We start from the raw sequence: 16912 nt of genomic DNA, 5'->3' as shown, positions 1-16912 counted from the left end.
CAGATGGTCTTTGACCTATAAGAGGGGAAGTGGAGTGCATGTGTGCATGGTAGCGAGTATGTGTGTGTGTGTGTGTGTGTGTGTGTGTGTGTGTGTGTGTGTGTGTGTGTGTGTGTGTCTGTGTCTTTGCGTGCGCGTGCATGTCTTATGTTCATGTGTGTTTGTGTATGTGGAGGTGTGCTGGGGCGAAGGGATGTTGTATAGAGTTGCAGTACTTTCTCACATAGCAGAGAGCCTTATTCAGGGTGACATTATGGGGGCCGTCCCTCTTATTATATGTCTGCACCACAGAAAAGGGACGTGTGAATAATCGTTGTCAGAGACACACAGAAAAGTCGCTTCAGTGACTGTGTAGAAGACACAGAGCCAAACACTGAAATTTTGCTTTCTAAAAGATTCAGCTGTTTCATAATTTGTTTGGATGATTATGGCTCCAGCATTAATTGTATTGATCCTTGGCAAAACAGTTTAGGTTCATGTCATGTAAAAGTAACTGTTTGTTACTCGGAGATTAAAGGGTAGCACTGATTTTGCCAGATTTAGGGAATCACTCTTCAGATTCTCTTCAATCTCCCAGGTCAGAGTAGTCAAATAATCACCTAATTGGGCTAGGATTACTTAGATTCATACAAAAATAATAATAATAATACTAATAATAACTTGCTAATTCTTATTCATCTTTTGGTTGTGACAACTCCAGAGTTGCCTGATCCCGCCAGTTTATAAATGCTGTGGAAAGCTGTCTTAAATAAGCCCCATTAAAGTTTCATCAGTCATTTAAAATATGTTACCACACAGAAATTGTAAAGAGGCAGAAACAGAACAGAAAGACATTTTCATCTTTTGCCCTTTTTTTAAATTAATTTTAAGAGGAATTAGAAATTTATTATTGGGATTCCAAGCAACTCATTCTTGAGTTGACCCACATATCGGCCTTTTTTGAGATGAGTCGATTAATCGTTTGGACAACCTACTGACTAGATGACCTTGAAAAATTTGGTTTTTGCATGTCCTTGTCCTCTACCTCCGTATCTTCAATAGAAGTCTCCATTTCCCACAAATGATAGAAATGGTGGGAAGCACACACACATAAATTTAGCCTATTCACCACAGCTCAGCCCGCCTGGGAGTGCAGGGCATATGCATGGTTTTTAGGGCAGAGATGATCTGTTTCTGTCTCTGTGTGTGTCTGCGTTGTGTTGTGCTGCATGTCCTGGAATGCAGATTGCAGCCTGTTTTCTGTTAGCATCGTCTGATCTTACTCCCCAGCATTGTTGTCTCGCTGCCGCTGTAATGGTCTGATGGTCTGGTGTTAAGTGGCACCTACATACAATGTGACTGTGCATGTGTGTTTGTTTGCATGTGCTTGCATATGTTTTTGTCAATGTGTGCACTTTTGCTGTTGTATAATGTTAGCAGCCACGTCAGCTCATCCTGTGATCATGATAGATGTGGAGAGTATCTCGCCGCGTCTTCCATCTCTTCATCGCAGCCCTCCCTTCCTCTCCACATCTGAGTCCTCTCACTGTGTTTGATGAATGCTGGGTACAGCTACATAGCTAAAGGCTGCACAAGTTTGAGTTTTTAGATCAATCAGTTTGTTTCTTTACTTCCTGTGCTAGCAGAGGGACCACACAGTGCCACAGTATCATGGCAATGATCTTGAGCAGATGACAGATAAGTGAAGCTTGAGTGTAATATTAGAGGGCTGCAGGGTTTGATAGCTTCATCTTTGATGTATATCTTTAGTGACTCACATACCTCAACCACAGGTAGACCTTGAAGCTGCTGTGGCTCCTTAAGCCTTAAAACCGTCTTTTCTCCAGCTGGCTTCTCCTATTTGAGTTGTATTTGGAGGTTAAAGTGTCTGACAGAATATTTTTGTCTATCTGCTACTTCTTATGTGTGCTCTCTGTTTCAGTGTCTGGAGTGATTGGCATCATTGTTTTCACTTTCACTGTAGTTGTAGGTCCTGTCATGCTCATGTTCAGTTTTTGTTTACTTTGTTGAAAATGTGTAAAATTAGCTATATGTTTATAACTGAGGTTGTAATTTGCAGAGGTCTTGTACTGGGCTACATTATATACATGACGGGGGACAGAATAGTGGAAACACCTCAATAAAATGCAGTCCAGTACAACAGCAGCACAAACTATGAGCTCAATTCCAAACACATAATTGAATGAACACCTCTATTAGTGTGACAAAAAACCTGAGCATTATAGGCATCAGAAAAGTAAACTTTATGGCAGAACAGTTGTATTGGATTGTTGAGATGTGCCACTCAACAATAACGTGGCCACTCAGTGCACAATCCTCGCTGTGTGACCGTCATCGGTTTACATGTATCAGGACATCTTTTCTGGGCACAGTTGTCCCAGTAAACTTTATTTTTGTTCATTACCCTCCTAACGTTTCTGCTCTCCCGTTCCCACATTTAATCTTTTCTCTGTTTGTCTCCGCCGTTTTGACCGTCTGAGGCTATACTAGTCTTTCATTGGTTTTTCGAAGAATTCGATCATGCCTTAGTAATTGTTAACAGCAGTCCGAGGCACCCATCAAAACCAGCCCACGTCCTTGCCTTGTGCATTTTTCTACATCCTCTGTTTTAATTTTAGATTTATGGAGGGATAATTTTTAATGCCAGTAGCATATCCAAGCCCCCAAAACCAGCTTGGTTGCTGCTTTCAAGGAGAGAAAGATGACTTTTGACCTAAACTATTTGCCATTCTTCTATCCATTTGCCCTTCATCCCATTCCTTCAGCGACCACACCCTTTTTTCCCCTCCAAGACTCAACCATTGAATTGCGTTCCATTCTCACTCTGCCATTCCTTCTAACCAGTCTTCCTTCCCTTTCGTTCTCTACCCCCCCAGCCCCTCTGTGCCTCCTTTCCCCACAGTGGGATAAGTGTGAGTGGTTTTGTATGTACTCAGTGTGCAGGGTTTGAGGGAGCTCAGATGGTAGTGATTGGGGTTGTTGTGAGAGACTATGTGGAGGGTAAGCATCTTAGCGTGCTGTAGGGCCTGGCCAAAGAAACCACACAGCCTCACCACCAGCACTGCAGCACTGCTCTGCTAGGGATTTTGGTTTGCTCCTTCTCTTCTTGTTTTCTTGTCCTCTTGTCCTCTCACTCTTTCCACATATTCAGCTTCTCTCTCTGTCTCTCTCTCACTCTCTCTCTTTCTCTCTCTCCATCTCTCTTGTTCTACACCCCAATCTCTTTTTATCTGTAGTTGGAAAGGGAAGTACTTTTTTTTTTTTTTTTTTTTTTAGCCCTCTTCTAGTGGTGTAAATGTTTCTGTGTTTTTGGTTCATTGGAGTTGTAAAAACAGATGTGTGCTGAAGATGTGAGGCTTTGGCCAGTTCTCTTGGATCACACTTTCCAACTTTGTACCAGTAGATCAACTTATTATGGCTGAATAGAGAAGACTTTGTTTCTAAGCTTTAAATCAGTTGTGGATTCAAAGGAATATGTCTTTTGGTTTTCATCGCTACCCTTGAGTGAATCCTGATGACGGCAAAACATGCCAAACATTGATTTTAATATCATAGGAGGAGCTCTGAGGGCTGTGTGGCATCTTTTTTTATATTTAAGAAATTCCACAATGAAATAAATGCATGTCAGTGGTTCTCCACCCTTTTTGTACCATGGAATGATCTTGTGTCTCTTCTTGTTATTTCCCAAATTGCACAGAAAATCAGTGTCAAACAAAGATTTTTCCTTATTTTATGAATATCTAATGAAATCAGTCCATGGCGAGACTTTTGCATGTTGAAGTGTCCTGAAATTTTGGTGTTCACACGGTTGAGAACCACTCTTGTAACTTTAGGTCTAGCTACGACTTCAGAGTCTGCTGCTGGCTCTCTTTGTTCCATGACTAGTTATTCCCAGACCAGAATCAGCTGAGTTTATTAGTCTAATTTATCAGTGTAAGATGAGGCCCCTTCTGAAATATGCTTGTTAAAACACCACAGCCCCCCGTAATGAAGAATGTTCATTTTTGAAGTTGCTCATATGCTGTCCATACATTCTCACTCGTGTAATCACTGGAATGCCTTTTCTCCACTCATGTGGTTCAAATGATGTGACGCCAATAGCAGAGTCATCCTATATTCCAGTAACTAATTAGCTTTGATCTTATGGATCATGGGCTTAAGCGCATTGTATCAAAGTCTTGTCCACTTTTTAGATATTCACATAAAGCACCAATAATCTGCTGCACATTGTGTTGCCCACCCCCCTGCAGAGAGTGTTGTGTCAGCTTGCTACAGAAGAGGACGATGCTGTGACCGAGGCGTTGGTGAAGCACATGGGTGTACCGACAAAAGAGTACCATCTCCAAGTCCTGAGGAAGGTACAGCCGCTTTGTTACTTTTGGCTAGTCTGCGTTTTATTTATTTTTTTTTTCTTTTTCTTTTTCGTTTTTTTTGCAATTTGTCATTGTTGATTTTTGTCCACACTGATACGTTTATAGTTGTGCTGAAACAATTAGTTCATTATTTGAGCAGCCAATCAACAGAAAATTAGTTGATTATCAAAATTATAACTCATTAATCGTTTTAGCGATTTACCAAGTAAAAATGCCAAACATTTGCTGAGCACATTTTCATTAATATCACTAACATGACGGCATTTGCTTTCTCTGTTCATATCTTGAAATGAATGCTTTTGAAATTAATTGTAATCACAACATTAAAGAGAAGCAAAAACTTTCTTTGCCATAGAGGCTGATGTTTTCGGCTCAAGGTGCGTCGTCCTCAGAGCATTGAACTCTGTCTCTCAGTGTTGTGAAGACATTTGCTGCACAGTGTCTGTTTCACTGTTGCCTGGTCTGGTGTTAATGGAATTTGCGTTGTGATCAGCACCCGTCCTAATGAAGTGCAGTTGTTATAGAGTTAATACTCATTAGCTTTTGCACTAATGTCTGTGTATTTTGTGTATGTTTGTTGTGATGCCAATGATATCATAGCCTCTGTTTTGTTACATGCACTGCATCATGTTGGCAATACCCAGTGATTCACTGGGCTAAGCACCTGATGTCTTCAGATCCTAGCAGTGCCCCTTAGTGATAGATTGAGCAACAACAACAAAAATGGTCTCCCCTGCTTTTCAGATGGTGGCAGTGCTGTCAGAAAAGGTTGGGAAGGGCTGCAGTTCTCTGGGCAACCCAAGTCAGAGGTAAAGGGCAGCATAGATGAAGTTAACATGATTAACATGATTTCATCTATGCTGTATTTAGCATTCTAGTTAGTGTGAAGAGTAACTATGCTCTTAAAGTACAAATCTGGAGCCTTTTTAATCCATAAAGGAACTGTATGATCATGGAAGCGCACTATTTAGAATTTTGTGAGCATTTGGGAGTTATGGATTTGAATTTTTGCATTCCACTGAAAAGATAATCTCATTTTGTCTTTGTTTGCCATTAACTGAATGACTGTGCAGGTGTTCATGTGAGAGCCTTCTGGCTGCATCAGAAGCCTGTGTTCCCCTGGTCACTTATTCCGAGGCTGCTCCTCTGATTGGTACACTGCTCCAGCGACTGATGACTTGTGCTAAGGCAGCTCTTAGCAAAGACTTCCTGGATGCTGTAAGCTCTGCCTACTCCAGGTAGGAGAGCATGGGGAACGTAAAGTGACAGATGTTTAGTAACACATGCCTGTATATGCTCCTGAGCTCAATATAAGTCTATGTTCTGATACTCAGTTTCACACGGAGTGGTGGTTATACGTTTTGTTTTACGCTGACTGCTGAATTTTTCAAAATATAACTGTTTGAATGAGAAAGTGCCTCCAGTTCATTGGATTTATATTCCGGGTTTTCCAGATCACCTGCGCCAATTTCTCTTTAAACAGTCATATTTCAAAAATTCAGTGGTCAGCTGGAAAAAAAAGAATGACCACCTCTTCCTTATTTGATCCTCTTTGAGCCATGTTTGAAATGTGTTCATATTTTAGTCATAGCTATGTTTTTGAGAGCCGTTTTGTAAACACAATGCACATGAATACGAGGGCAAAAAATGGAAGATCTGTGTTGTAAAGCAGAACTCCAGGTGAACATATACAGACAAATGTGTTACTATATTTCAGTGTTGCTTTAATATCTGTTGGCCCATGATATGAGTTTTCAGAAACTGCTCTACCACATTGCATCCGAACCTGTGAACCAAGTTGTGGAGTGACCAGATCCAGTAATATGATGGATACACATGTAACAGGTGTTTGTTTTTTTTCCCACAGCCAACTCTTGTTTTTGGAGGAGCAGGCAGTCATCTCTCTGTGGTGTCACAGCCTGCCCAGCCTGGAGAGGGCAGTGCTCAGTCTGCTGGAGTCTGCTCTTACCAAAACAGGCATGACACTACACAGCATGGAGCAGCAACTCACACAGTCTGTGCTGGTGGGTAGTTTTAGTATCCAGCCTTAGTAAAATCACAATTTCAAAAGGGCTCGGCCAACAAATGGCATGTCAAGTTTGTGTTCCGTCTAGCTTTAATCTACATTTAGCAGATTGAAGTGATCCTGATCATGACTACAACCGCTCATTTGTCATTAATTAGTTTTGCAAATGGTTGGTTTTGGAGCACAAAACAGCGGAACTGCTTGTTTAAATCAAAATTGCTTTACTTTGCTGGCATTAACAACCATCTAGGCAGTAAATCATAAATTATCATGAGACCAAAGTAGTCCATGGTAGCTAGATCAAAAAGCCAATACAGACATTGATAAGATTTGAATCAGTGACCGCAGATAGCATCTGAGGTGGATGAAAAAGAGCCACTTGTGATATTAGGAACTAATGATGGCATCAGTTTAGCTTCACAGTCTGCAGTGAATTGATATGTAGAATCTTGTGCTATTGCACTTTAAGCTTTACTACATTTTAACCACTGTACAAATTGGCAGTTTTTAAGACTCTTGGTCAACTGGCAATCATAGTTAAATGGGTTTGTTTAAACCAAATGCCATTCATGCAGTTTGACTCAACTGCCCAAATTATAATGCCTCACATCAGAAATCACTGCACACTCCATAGCTGGAATTTAAACTGCTTTTGTAAACTGTGAAACCAAACAGTTTGAATATAAGGCCTCCTCATTTTATTATGAGTCATGGAGTTGTAGTGCTTTCATATGCATAGTTCTTGGAAAATGTCCATTACTTTTTTGATGAATCTTTATTGACTGTTTTGGCCTGGCTAACTCACACCATTTGGTTTTGCTCTGCATTCATCTCACATCATTTGGCGAGCTCTCAACGGCATCTCACATCATTTGGCTGGTGCTGCACAGCCTTTACCATACTGAGTTAGCACTGAACTCTCAGTCACATGAGTTCCTGGCCACTCCTCACTTCCTAAGATAACGTAAGATGTTGACTGCTCAAAAAATTCACAATTGATTGTTCACATATTGGTTGTTATGGCTTGTTTTTGAAGACAAAAGGCTCATTATGTTGCAGTTGAAAAATTAATGGTACACAGAGTTGTTTAGCTGCCTTTGGCTTTTTATCCCATATTAACAGAGAACATAGCAGACAAATCAGTTCTTACACTCTAAGATATGTTAAGATATGTTAAGATTTTCATATATAATGAATGAATGAATGAATTTTATTTCGAACATGTCTAAAAGAAAAAAGAAAGAAAGAAAGAATAAAACAAAAAGTGTATGTACATACATACATGCATGCATATGTAAAACAAAACAAAAAGAAATAATAATACAAACATCATCAAATCATAATAAACACAAGTTCGTAACAGGAGTGGGAAGAAGTATGCACTTTTTAAAAATTCCCACCCCTTCCATACCCATTATAGTTTATATATCTATTACATCTTTATCCATATCAATATATATATATATATACTATGTATTATCCATATCACTGTATATATGCTACATAGATATCCATATCAATAAACATGTTTACCACAGCCATTAAATTATATAATCATTGGTCTATACTACATAATTACCCCTATCCGCTTGTCCCTTATCATTTTAGCAATTTATTTTATCCCTCATCTTCCATATACCTATTTATAAATGATATATTTACCTCTTTTTAAATATATTTATATTTGTACTTTGTTTTATCTCTTGCTCCAAACTGTTCCACAGAGTCACCCCACAGCTTGATATGCACATGTAACAGCAAGATCTGTCATTGAAACACAGACATTTCAGGAAAATTCTTGAAAAATCTTTTAGAAAAGATGCACTGTCTTGCAGCAATTTCTCAAGAACAGAAAATAGATCTCAAGGAGTAGGTGTGAGAACATACGTAAAGTTGTTGTATATAAATAGTTTAAGCTTAAAATATGTGCCCAGTAATATGTTGTGTATGCAGTTATGACTGGCATCATTTTTACCACAACTACAGAATGCACTCCCTTTGGTAGTCATAGATTTTATTTGATGAGAAACAAGAATTTGCCTACACACCTTGCCAAATGTTAAATTTGAGTCATCCGCAGGGTCCAAGGTAGGAAAAGTTTGTCAGCTGTGTCACTCCTGTTTTCCCAGAGTGATGGTCCGCTGCAGCTGCGTCATGCTGTGTACATATAGGCTAGCAGTGCACGCTTTTTGAGATTGGGAACTGTACTCTGTGAATTATACAGACTGGAACACACTGTGTGGTAAACATATATATGACTTGGTAACGCTGCATTGCAGGGCTATACCTACCCACTGATTATACGTGATTCCATCAACATGAGTTTCTTGGAGCTGGTAATTGGGTATTTATGTATGTTGGAAAGAACCATACATACAAGTTTGTGTCTGTGTGTGTGCGTCTGTGTGTGAGGTGTGTGAGAGAGAGAGAGATTGTGTGTGAGAGTTTGACAGTCCATGACATTTTGTTTACATATCTTTACTGTCACCGATCTATTTGTTTACCTTCTCTCATCCATCTCTGATTGGCTTTTATTATTGTCACCTCGTTAGTACAAATGCACACGCACACACACACACACACACACACACACACACACCATGCTGTGTTTGTAAAATTATATCTGCTTCAGTGTGTCTTTTGTTGAAATAGTGGGAGACATACGTTTTGGTTTCCTTCAGCCTTCAGGCTTGTTTGGATTTCAGATTTGTGTTTATATGTGTGTGTGTTGCTGTTGGCGTGCATGAACGTGAGGGCAAAAATGACAGATGTAGGAGCTGTCTGGCTCGGTTCTCCTTTTGCCTCCCTCTTGCTCAGTTGTTTAAACTGCAATCAAAAATGGGAAACGTGAAATTAGGTTCACATTCCTCTTTTGGGTTTGTTCCCCCCCTGTGATCCAGTGAGACGCAGGTCCAATAACAATAAACACTCACTTCCTGGGCCTGACTGCCAAAAACAGGATGTTTGCTGCGTGCTGTAATTGACCCTCCTTGAAGTGTTAGTGGTAAGGTATGGAGGAGGATGCAAAAAACCCATCTGTTTTCACTAGGGGAAACCATGACGGTTCCCACACATGCATGGACACAGGCTGACTACCCACATACGCAGATGCACACCGACATGTAAACGTATGCCAACATATTGAACATATGCCCACACAAACACTTACACACACAGACAAATATACGAAGAGCCTTTCCTCTGTGATTTTGCCACATGACATTTGCTGACCTGAGGGGACAGGAAAGGAGCAGACAGGAAAATTATGTGTTTTTGAAACTGAGGATGGAAAACTCTTAATTTGGGAAATGTTAGAAAAGTTGTGATGATGCTGTAGTAACACTAGAGGGGGCTATTCCCCCTTTCTGTCTCCCTGTGAGTTTGATTGGGCTAGAGTGCGTTTGAGCTGGATGGAAAATGCCCTCTGGTGCCATGAAGCACATATTCAGCATTAATGTCAGAGGTGGAGCACATTTCTAACTACTATAGTATAAGGTTTGCTGCATTATTAACTGCTGAAGAAAATGGCAGACCTGTGGCGAATTGGCTGTGAAGCTCATCACTAAAATGGAATGGCTTATTCAAGTCTGGATGGGGGGAAAGTTGGACCTTCCTGTCTTAATCTTTCTAATAGTATTTAATACCGCAGATTTAAAGCCTGTAGGGTAGCATGTAAGCACCCCTCCTATAGTGAACTTTATATCCCTCTCAGTCTGAAAGAGGAACGGTGAGGGTTATAAGGAGGATAATTAAGGTTGGTGGGTCTAGAAGATATATGAACATGGAGAGGGAGGCATGCATAAGCAGTGCAGCTGTTAAATGTTTGAGCAGGGGCGTTATAGAATGTGTTAAATCTAAAACATATGATGAGCCTGCATTAGGCGGAGATGAGAAAGAGAGCGAGTGAGTGTGGGTGAGAGAGGGAAGGATGAACAGAGTGCTAAACTGCAGTAAGTGTGTGATGCACTAATGGGGAGAGACAGTGTGGGAACGGTGGAGAACAGAGGCGCTTTGATTGGGAAGTTTGTAGATGGTGCAACAGTGACACCCAGTGGTACTTACTTTTGGTGAACACTTCTAGATTTCTTCTTGAATTGGTTAAAATGGAAGCAGGTAGTTGGTCCCAACATATGGATACCACTCACCGTTCTTTCTGTTTTCTGTTTTTGTTTGTGTTGTAAAATTTTGGTATCTATGTAGCGTACAAGATGATTGAACGCAAAGCATACCTCCACCAAATTTTCAGTATGTTTATTTTTTTGTGTGTGTCTTTCAGCCTAAAGCCTGTGCTCAGCACTGCTCGCTATTCTTGATCGTAAATGACATCTTCAGGTGAGTAGCAGTGTGCAAAGTGACATGATGCTTCCGTGTGTGCGACTGTGTTTTTATGTCTTGACACAGGTCACTTGTATAAGCCTGTTGAATTGCCTTGTGTGTATTTGTTTGTTAGTTCCAGGTTTATTTGGTAAGAGTGAGTACACCACTAGTAAATTATGTGCTTGTGTATGCGCAACGTTACAGGTCCATCCTGAAGCAAGCAGAAGGGAATGAGTCTGTGTTGTCACTTATCCAAACCTTCACCAGCAGTTTTCTCAGGGAACTGGCACTGCTGCAGCCTCAGGTAGGGCTGGGCTACTCAAAAGGTCACAAAAAGATTATAGGGAGTTGTAAGAACCTGATCATTTATATAAAAAGATATGGGGAACAAAAGTCGGCAAATATATGTGAAAAATCTTTGTGATACAGTATTTTTGTTAACTGTAATGAATGAAGTGCTGTTGTAATTAATCACGCAGTTGTGGAAAGAGACAACAAAAATCCATGTGTCGATGTCACAGCATTTTTGCCTGCGGTAGGAGGTGCCTGAAGGCATCCTTTGTTATTCTGAGGGAAAAGCTAAAAATGTTGAAGGCCAGTGTTGTCCTGCTGAAACAGCATGAAAACTGTTGCACCCAGGAGAGACAGACTGCAGCAGTGAGCTCTTCTCTGTAGCTCCTTAGCTTAATTTGTTACCTTGCACTTGTCTGTTGTGTGAATATGCTGGGGCCACAGGAATAGCTGTAACATCAATTATCAGGTCACTGTAGCTCTAATCTGTGCACTCCTCAATGTTAATTACTTTGGTGATTTAAGAATTAGAATCAGTTTCACTGTGCTTACGATAAGACAAGTTTTCTGTGTGCTCACTGTAATACATGTAGATCATCTATACAGCTGCCAATGTAAATGTACAGGCAATGCAAAAACTGAAATTTTGATTCTAAAGTTGACATTAGGTGACAGGTATATCTCATCCTGTGCCCCCATGAAAATGAAAGGATTGTCACATTTCATCCTGAGTTTTGGATGTGCACACACAATAAGGAATCATGATTCTACAGAACAATTATTAGTGAAGACCCATATATTGGCAGACTTTTGGTATTGGCTGATATCAGTTTAAAAAGCAATATTGGTATTTGTCCAGTGTATTTTTATTTTATTTTATTTTATTTTATTATTATTATTTTTTTTTGATACTTGGATACTTGTGAAATTTTGACTAGGAATATGTCATTTAATACAGCTGTAAAATTAGCAACAGAGTGAAACTAGTCATTTGTTTAAATAAAACACTTCATTATCTCAAGACAGGCTTGTCTGAAAAGCTCAAACTGTTTTGCACCTGCGCTTTTATTATGATTCTCACAAAAATGCAAGTCGTTATTGGTATCTGTATTATTATCATCGGCCCTTATGAGCGGGGAGACACTGAATATCGGTGTCACCTTCAAGGAACATATTGTTATAACTAACTATAAGTAAATACGTAGCTGTAATCAACATGACAAATTATTAGCTATTTTACCTTTTTAGGCGACACCACATAACATTTAAGTAAGCCCCTACAACATTATTACATGACCTCCAGGGGAATCCCATCTTCCAAGATTAAAACAACTGCCACAGGCTACAGTTTAAACTCCTGTATTAAAAACAATAAATGCAAATTGCTTTTCTGTTATCATTTTGCGAGGAACAGCATCACACAATTAAACCATCTGCATTGTTTACAAATGACTTTAAATCCTGCTGTTGTAGAGCTGTTGCCTTGATGTGGCACCAGTGATGGCACATGTACTTTTGACTCTAAACCTCTCCCCTCTCAGCCCTCAGCCCCCACAGATGCTCAGATATAAACAAGCCTGTTGGTAGATGGGGGACCTCCATCATCCATTAACACATCCTGTAGGACTGTGGAAATCAGCCTGCACGCACGGCTTTCTTCTCAGTTACTGCTTACTCAGTGTCAGATAACAGATGTGTCATTACGTATGTGTTAAGAATATGTACATGTTAAGATATCTTATTTTGTTACTTTATGCCACACACTAACCACTAGATGGCAGTGATATGGTGTATTTAAAGAAGACTAAGTTTTAATGGGTGTACTCACGTACTTCACTAAAAGCTACCTATTACATGCTACATTACACATTAGCACACGCTAAATCACTGTTACATAGTCTCACTGTCAAAATGTTGTTTTTCAGACTTGCGGTTCAGTGATATATGACCTTCCATATCACAAAGCTCACATCTTATATTCATTTTGATCAACAGAAAGAGTTCAGCATAAATATGATTTAACTTTGTGAAGCACAGTGATATTTCTGCCTTGTTATGTTTCAGAAGTGTGTGTCCTTGAAGGCCTTCTTCCCAAACACACATCATGATTTACTAGTTCCTCTGCTGACGCAGCCATCAGGTACCGTTAAGTGTGTGCACATGTGGACTTGGGTATGTGTGTTTGTGTACATGCTCACAAGTTTGTGTTCAATCCAATCGGACAGTGCACAGAACCTTGTATTGTGAGAAATAGTCTTCGCTCTGATATCCTTTAACTGTGTGTAAACAAAGCTGTCCCACAGGAGAATCAATGGATTCTTGTACGTCACCAGTCAGTTAACGCCATTAGTGTTTAAAGTCAAAGATAAAAGTCGATATGACGTGTAGCCTAACGGAAGTGAAGTTCATATATTCGGATAATCTTGTGCCATTACTCCCCCAAGGTCTATACCGATGTTTGACTCTCAGAATTGTTTATATACACCTCCCTTAGTGTGCTTGACCTAAATCATTTATCATCTTAAACAAACAGACCAACTGACCTTTTTAAATCTGCTCAGTAACTAGAACTGTTATTTCCCCAAGTAAATGTGTATTGATAGTGCTTGTGTATGGGAATCTTTGTCATTGCAGAGATGTACGCTAGGTGAGTGTGAAGGCCCAGCGGAGCAGTGCTTATCAGTGTGTGCCCAGACTGGCCCATAGGCAGGAGTGATTTACATGAATGGGGCCATTTAGGGACACACTGGAGCTCAGCCAGAACTCTGAGTTAATTATTACTGAGCGCGTGATGAAGGGCTATTTTTCACTGGTGACTGAATTGAAATGGTACAGTGAAAAGTAGGAGGATTTGAGGTTTTATCATGATTGGTACTCCTTTTAAGGAGTTGTGAATAAAGACTTAAACCCTAAATAACATAAATAACATAGCTTGGGGGATCCTTCTTTCCTTTTCCTTCCTCCTGATTGGCTTAATAGTGTCCATGTAAGTCATTTAAAATGCTGTATCAATTAATGTTTCTCTCTGATATTTATTTGGGATATTTGGCATCCCGGGTAGTTCTTAATCCATGGCTGCCTTTGAATTATGCATATGGTGATTGATAGGGAGAACGCTAATTTGCACTAGGGAAAGTCAATATGTCTCTACATTTTTATCTGTCCTTCCTTCCAGAGATGCCTGTGGAGGCTTGGAAAGATCACCTGAACTGGCTCAGCAGCTCCCTACAGAGACTGACAGAGGAGGAAGAGGAGAGAGAGACCAGGTAAGAGTGAGAAAAGAAATAGAGAGAGAATGTGTTAATACTTTTAGCTTCCTGCTGAATGCCTGTGTGGTGTTTTCATTTCCATTAGCTGCTGTTGAGGGGGTGGTTAGTCAGATATTTTCCCCATGCATCACAGCGGAGAGGTCCTGGTGTGCAGAGTGGCTCCTCCAAGCGCTCATTAGAGGCTATTAGCCTGGGAAAGAGAGCTGCAGAGAAAATAAGTGTTAGTGCACAGAGAGAGAGAGAGGAAGAGTGAGGAAGGGAATGCAGCAGAGGAAGGAGAGCCAGGGAGAAGATGGACAGAGGAAATAGATACTATATTTGAAAGAAAGAAAGAGAAGCTGGAGGGAGGATGGCAGAGGCGACATGGCTTTAGAGGGAGAAGTGGAGAGAGGGTGCAGATTAAAAGAGGACGAATAAGGGAGAGAGGTGGAAAGAGAGAGGCGGTTGATGGCTGAGGGATGGAGACGGCTGAGTTGATACCCTCCAGCTGCGGTTTTTAACAGGGCCCATTATCCCCACTGCCGCTCCGTTCTGGAGCTCCATGCAAAATTCCCAAAACATTGTTCTGAGCCAGCGGTGGGAAAGTAGTGTGTTGTGTTGCTCTGAGCGAAGATGCAGCTGCCAGGGCCTTCAGAGGGGCGCTGTTAAAATTTGGGAGCCAAGGGGAAACAGGGGAGATGGGGAGAGTGGAGCTCTAATGATGGTATTAGGGAAATTTGAGAGAGATCTTTATCCCTCTTTCTAACTTAAAGTCATGGTCTAGCTGTTGCAGCTGTCTGGCTTTCTTTCACTCTATTGCTGATCTCTTTCTGTCCGTAACTCAGACCATCTCTCATTCAACCTTAACTTTTTTTTTTTTTTTTTTACCTTGCTCAGGTTGAAATCCACTACACTCATTTGTGTCCTCTCTCTCAGTATTATTCTTAGTCACTTGCTTCCTTTCACACTGTCCCAGTTTCTGTGCCCTGCCGTCTCATGCTCATTTCTGCTGTCTCTCTCATGAATTCTAGTGAGGTATGGCTGGATCATGCAGCATTATGGAGATTGAACTATTCTAAATGTAAATGGGCATGGAAGTTCTCATAACGGCAGATATGGTAACACACTAAATGTAAATAATTGTGTTGAAAACTAGCACTTCTTTTTTTTTTTTTTTAAAGCAGTGGCTTAGGGTATGAGTTGGAGAAGGAGAATATTGTCAATGAGGCAGGTGGGAGTTCAGTATCAGATGATTTTGCAACCTTGATTAACCAAATTAGACCAAGCTTATTAGCTTAGGCTATTACAGAAACTAAATTATTGCACTGTTAGCCTTATGGGCTAGAGTCTGGAGTCCAATGCACTGCTTTGTTTGTACCCCACTGATGTAAAGAAACTGAAATCTAATTTTTTTTTACCGTCCATACAGGCTGTGTGCGTTTAATTAGATTCTCTGGCCCGCTGCAGTGTCGGCCCACTTCCACCTGCAGCGTTGTATAAAATAACCACCACCACAGACAAATCCTTCAAATCTTATGGCACCCATGGGAGCCTGTGTTTATGCAGCCTTCCACCTGTCGTGTTGAGAACTGTGTGTCTTCCCGTCACGCAGGGGGCAGTGTGTTGTGTTTGAGGCCTGGTTCCTGCTGGTTCAGTGTGCCCACTGGGTGCAGGCAGCTGTCCAGCTGTTGGTGACAGCAGGGCCTGACGACTGTGGCCCGCTGCTGTGGCTGCTGACCTTTTACCACCACCCCACCAACAGGGGGCACCACAGGACATTGCAGCTGGTAAGAATTCACCAACCAATTTTTTATGGTACAAAGTTTTGTCAATCCATCGGACATCATGTTATTTATATGTGAATGTACAATACAGATAAAAGAGAAAGAAGTCCAATACATTCATATGGACTGATATTACATGTTTTTTCCACAGACACAATTCAACACAATAAGTGAGCAAAATTTGGGACTGGACTGTTTTAAAAATAAATATGGTCACAAAGTCGTATCTTATATTTCTGTTTATAAACACCGTCCAGTCCAAATTCTTGATGAAGGCAATTTTCTCACCCCTGTCACCTTAAAAGTTGGCATGTGTCGTTGTGATGAGATTCAGAGACACATAGCAATGCCAAAATGTTGTGTGCAGAGGCCAGAAGTACAGCACAAAGTACTGCAGACCATGAACTAGCAGCATAGTGGACAGCTTCAGTGTGATTTCCTCCCTGCAGTGAGTGTACCTCATGCAGTCTACTTTCCAGCGCTTTAGATAGCTGACTCTTGACCCGTGTTGTTTCTCTGAAACTTGGCTGCCATCCAACAGGTTACTCCAATTGTAGCATTTTTATCATGGTAACCTATTACTTTAAGAGGTGGTTTTTAGATTTTATGTAGTAATATTTTATTAATGTTGTTGTTATTACTTCTTTAGTATTATAGAGGCTGTTCTACTTAAACAAACAGTGCATACCAATATATTTTTTATAGGTTGAGTTTGAAAGTTGTTAACGAAGATAGACACGTCAGATATGACCAGAGGATGTTGTGCATAATCTCAACCACCTTTTCACTTCTGTGTCTATTTGTGCTCTGTGTACAGTATCGTAACAGAACAACAGTAGATGGTCTATATCATTTGCCCTGGGCAGGCTTGTC

General features: G+C 40.5%; 1 protein-coding gene across 1 annotated transcript in view; it reads left to right on the top strand.

Annotated features, from left to right (window-relative positions):
- fancc (FA complementation group C) overlaps positions 1–16912 on the top strand; it is a 29374-nt gene that overhangs the window by 10400 nt on the left and 2062 nt on the right. Inside the window, exons 5-13 of the mRNA XM_030060485.1 lie at positions 4251–4358; positions 5118–5182; positions 5447–5611; positions 6241–6397; positions 10676–10731; positions 10921–11020; positions 13072–13147; positions 14183–14273; positions 15868–16042. Coding sequence (XP_029916345.1) covers positions 4251–4358; positions 5118–5182; positions 5447–5611; positions 6241–6397; positions 10676–10731; positions 10921–11020; positions 13072–13147; positions 14183–14273; positions 15868–16042 — 993 coding nt within the window. The remainder of the gene's footprint in view (positions 1–4250; positions 4359–5117; positions 5183–5446; positions 5612–6240; positions 6398–10675; positions 10732–10920; positions 11021–13071; positions 13148–14182; positions 14274–15867; positions 16043–16912) is intronic.

Source organism: Myripristis murdjan, chromosome 9 (assembly GCF_902150065.1).
Source record: "Myripristis murdjan chromosome 9, fMyrMur1.1, whole genome shotgun sequence".
NCBI lineage: Eukaryota > Metazoa > Chordata > Actinopteri > Holocentriformes > Holocentridae > Myripristis > Myripristis murdjan.
Note: the sequence above shows the minus strand (reverse complement) of the source record. Positions and strands in the feature narration are given on the sequence as shown.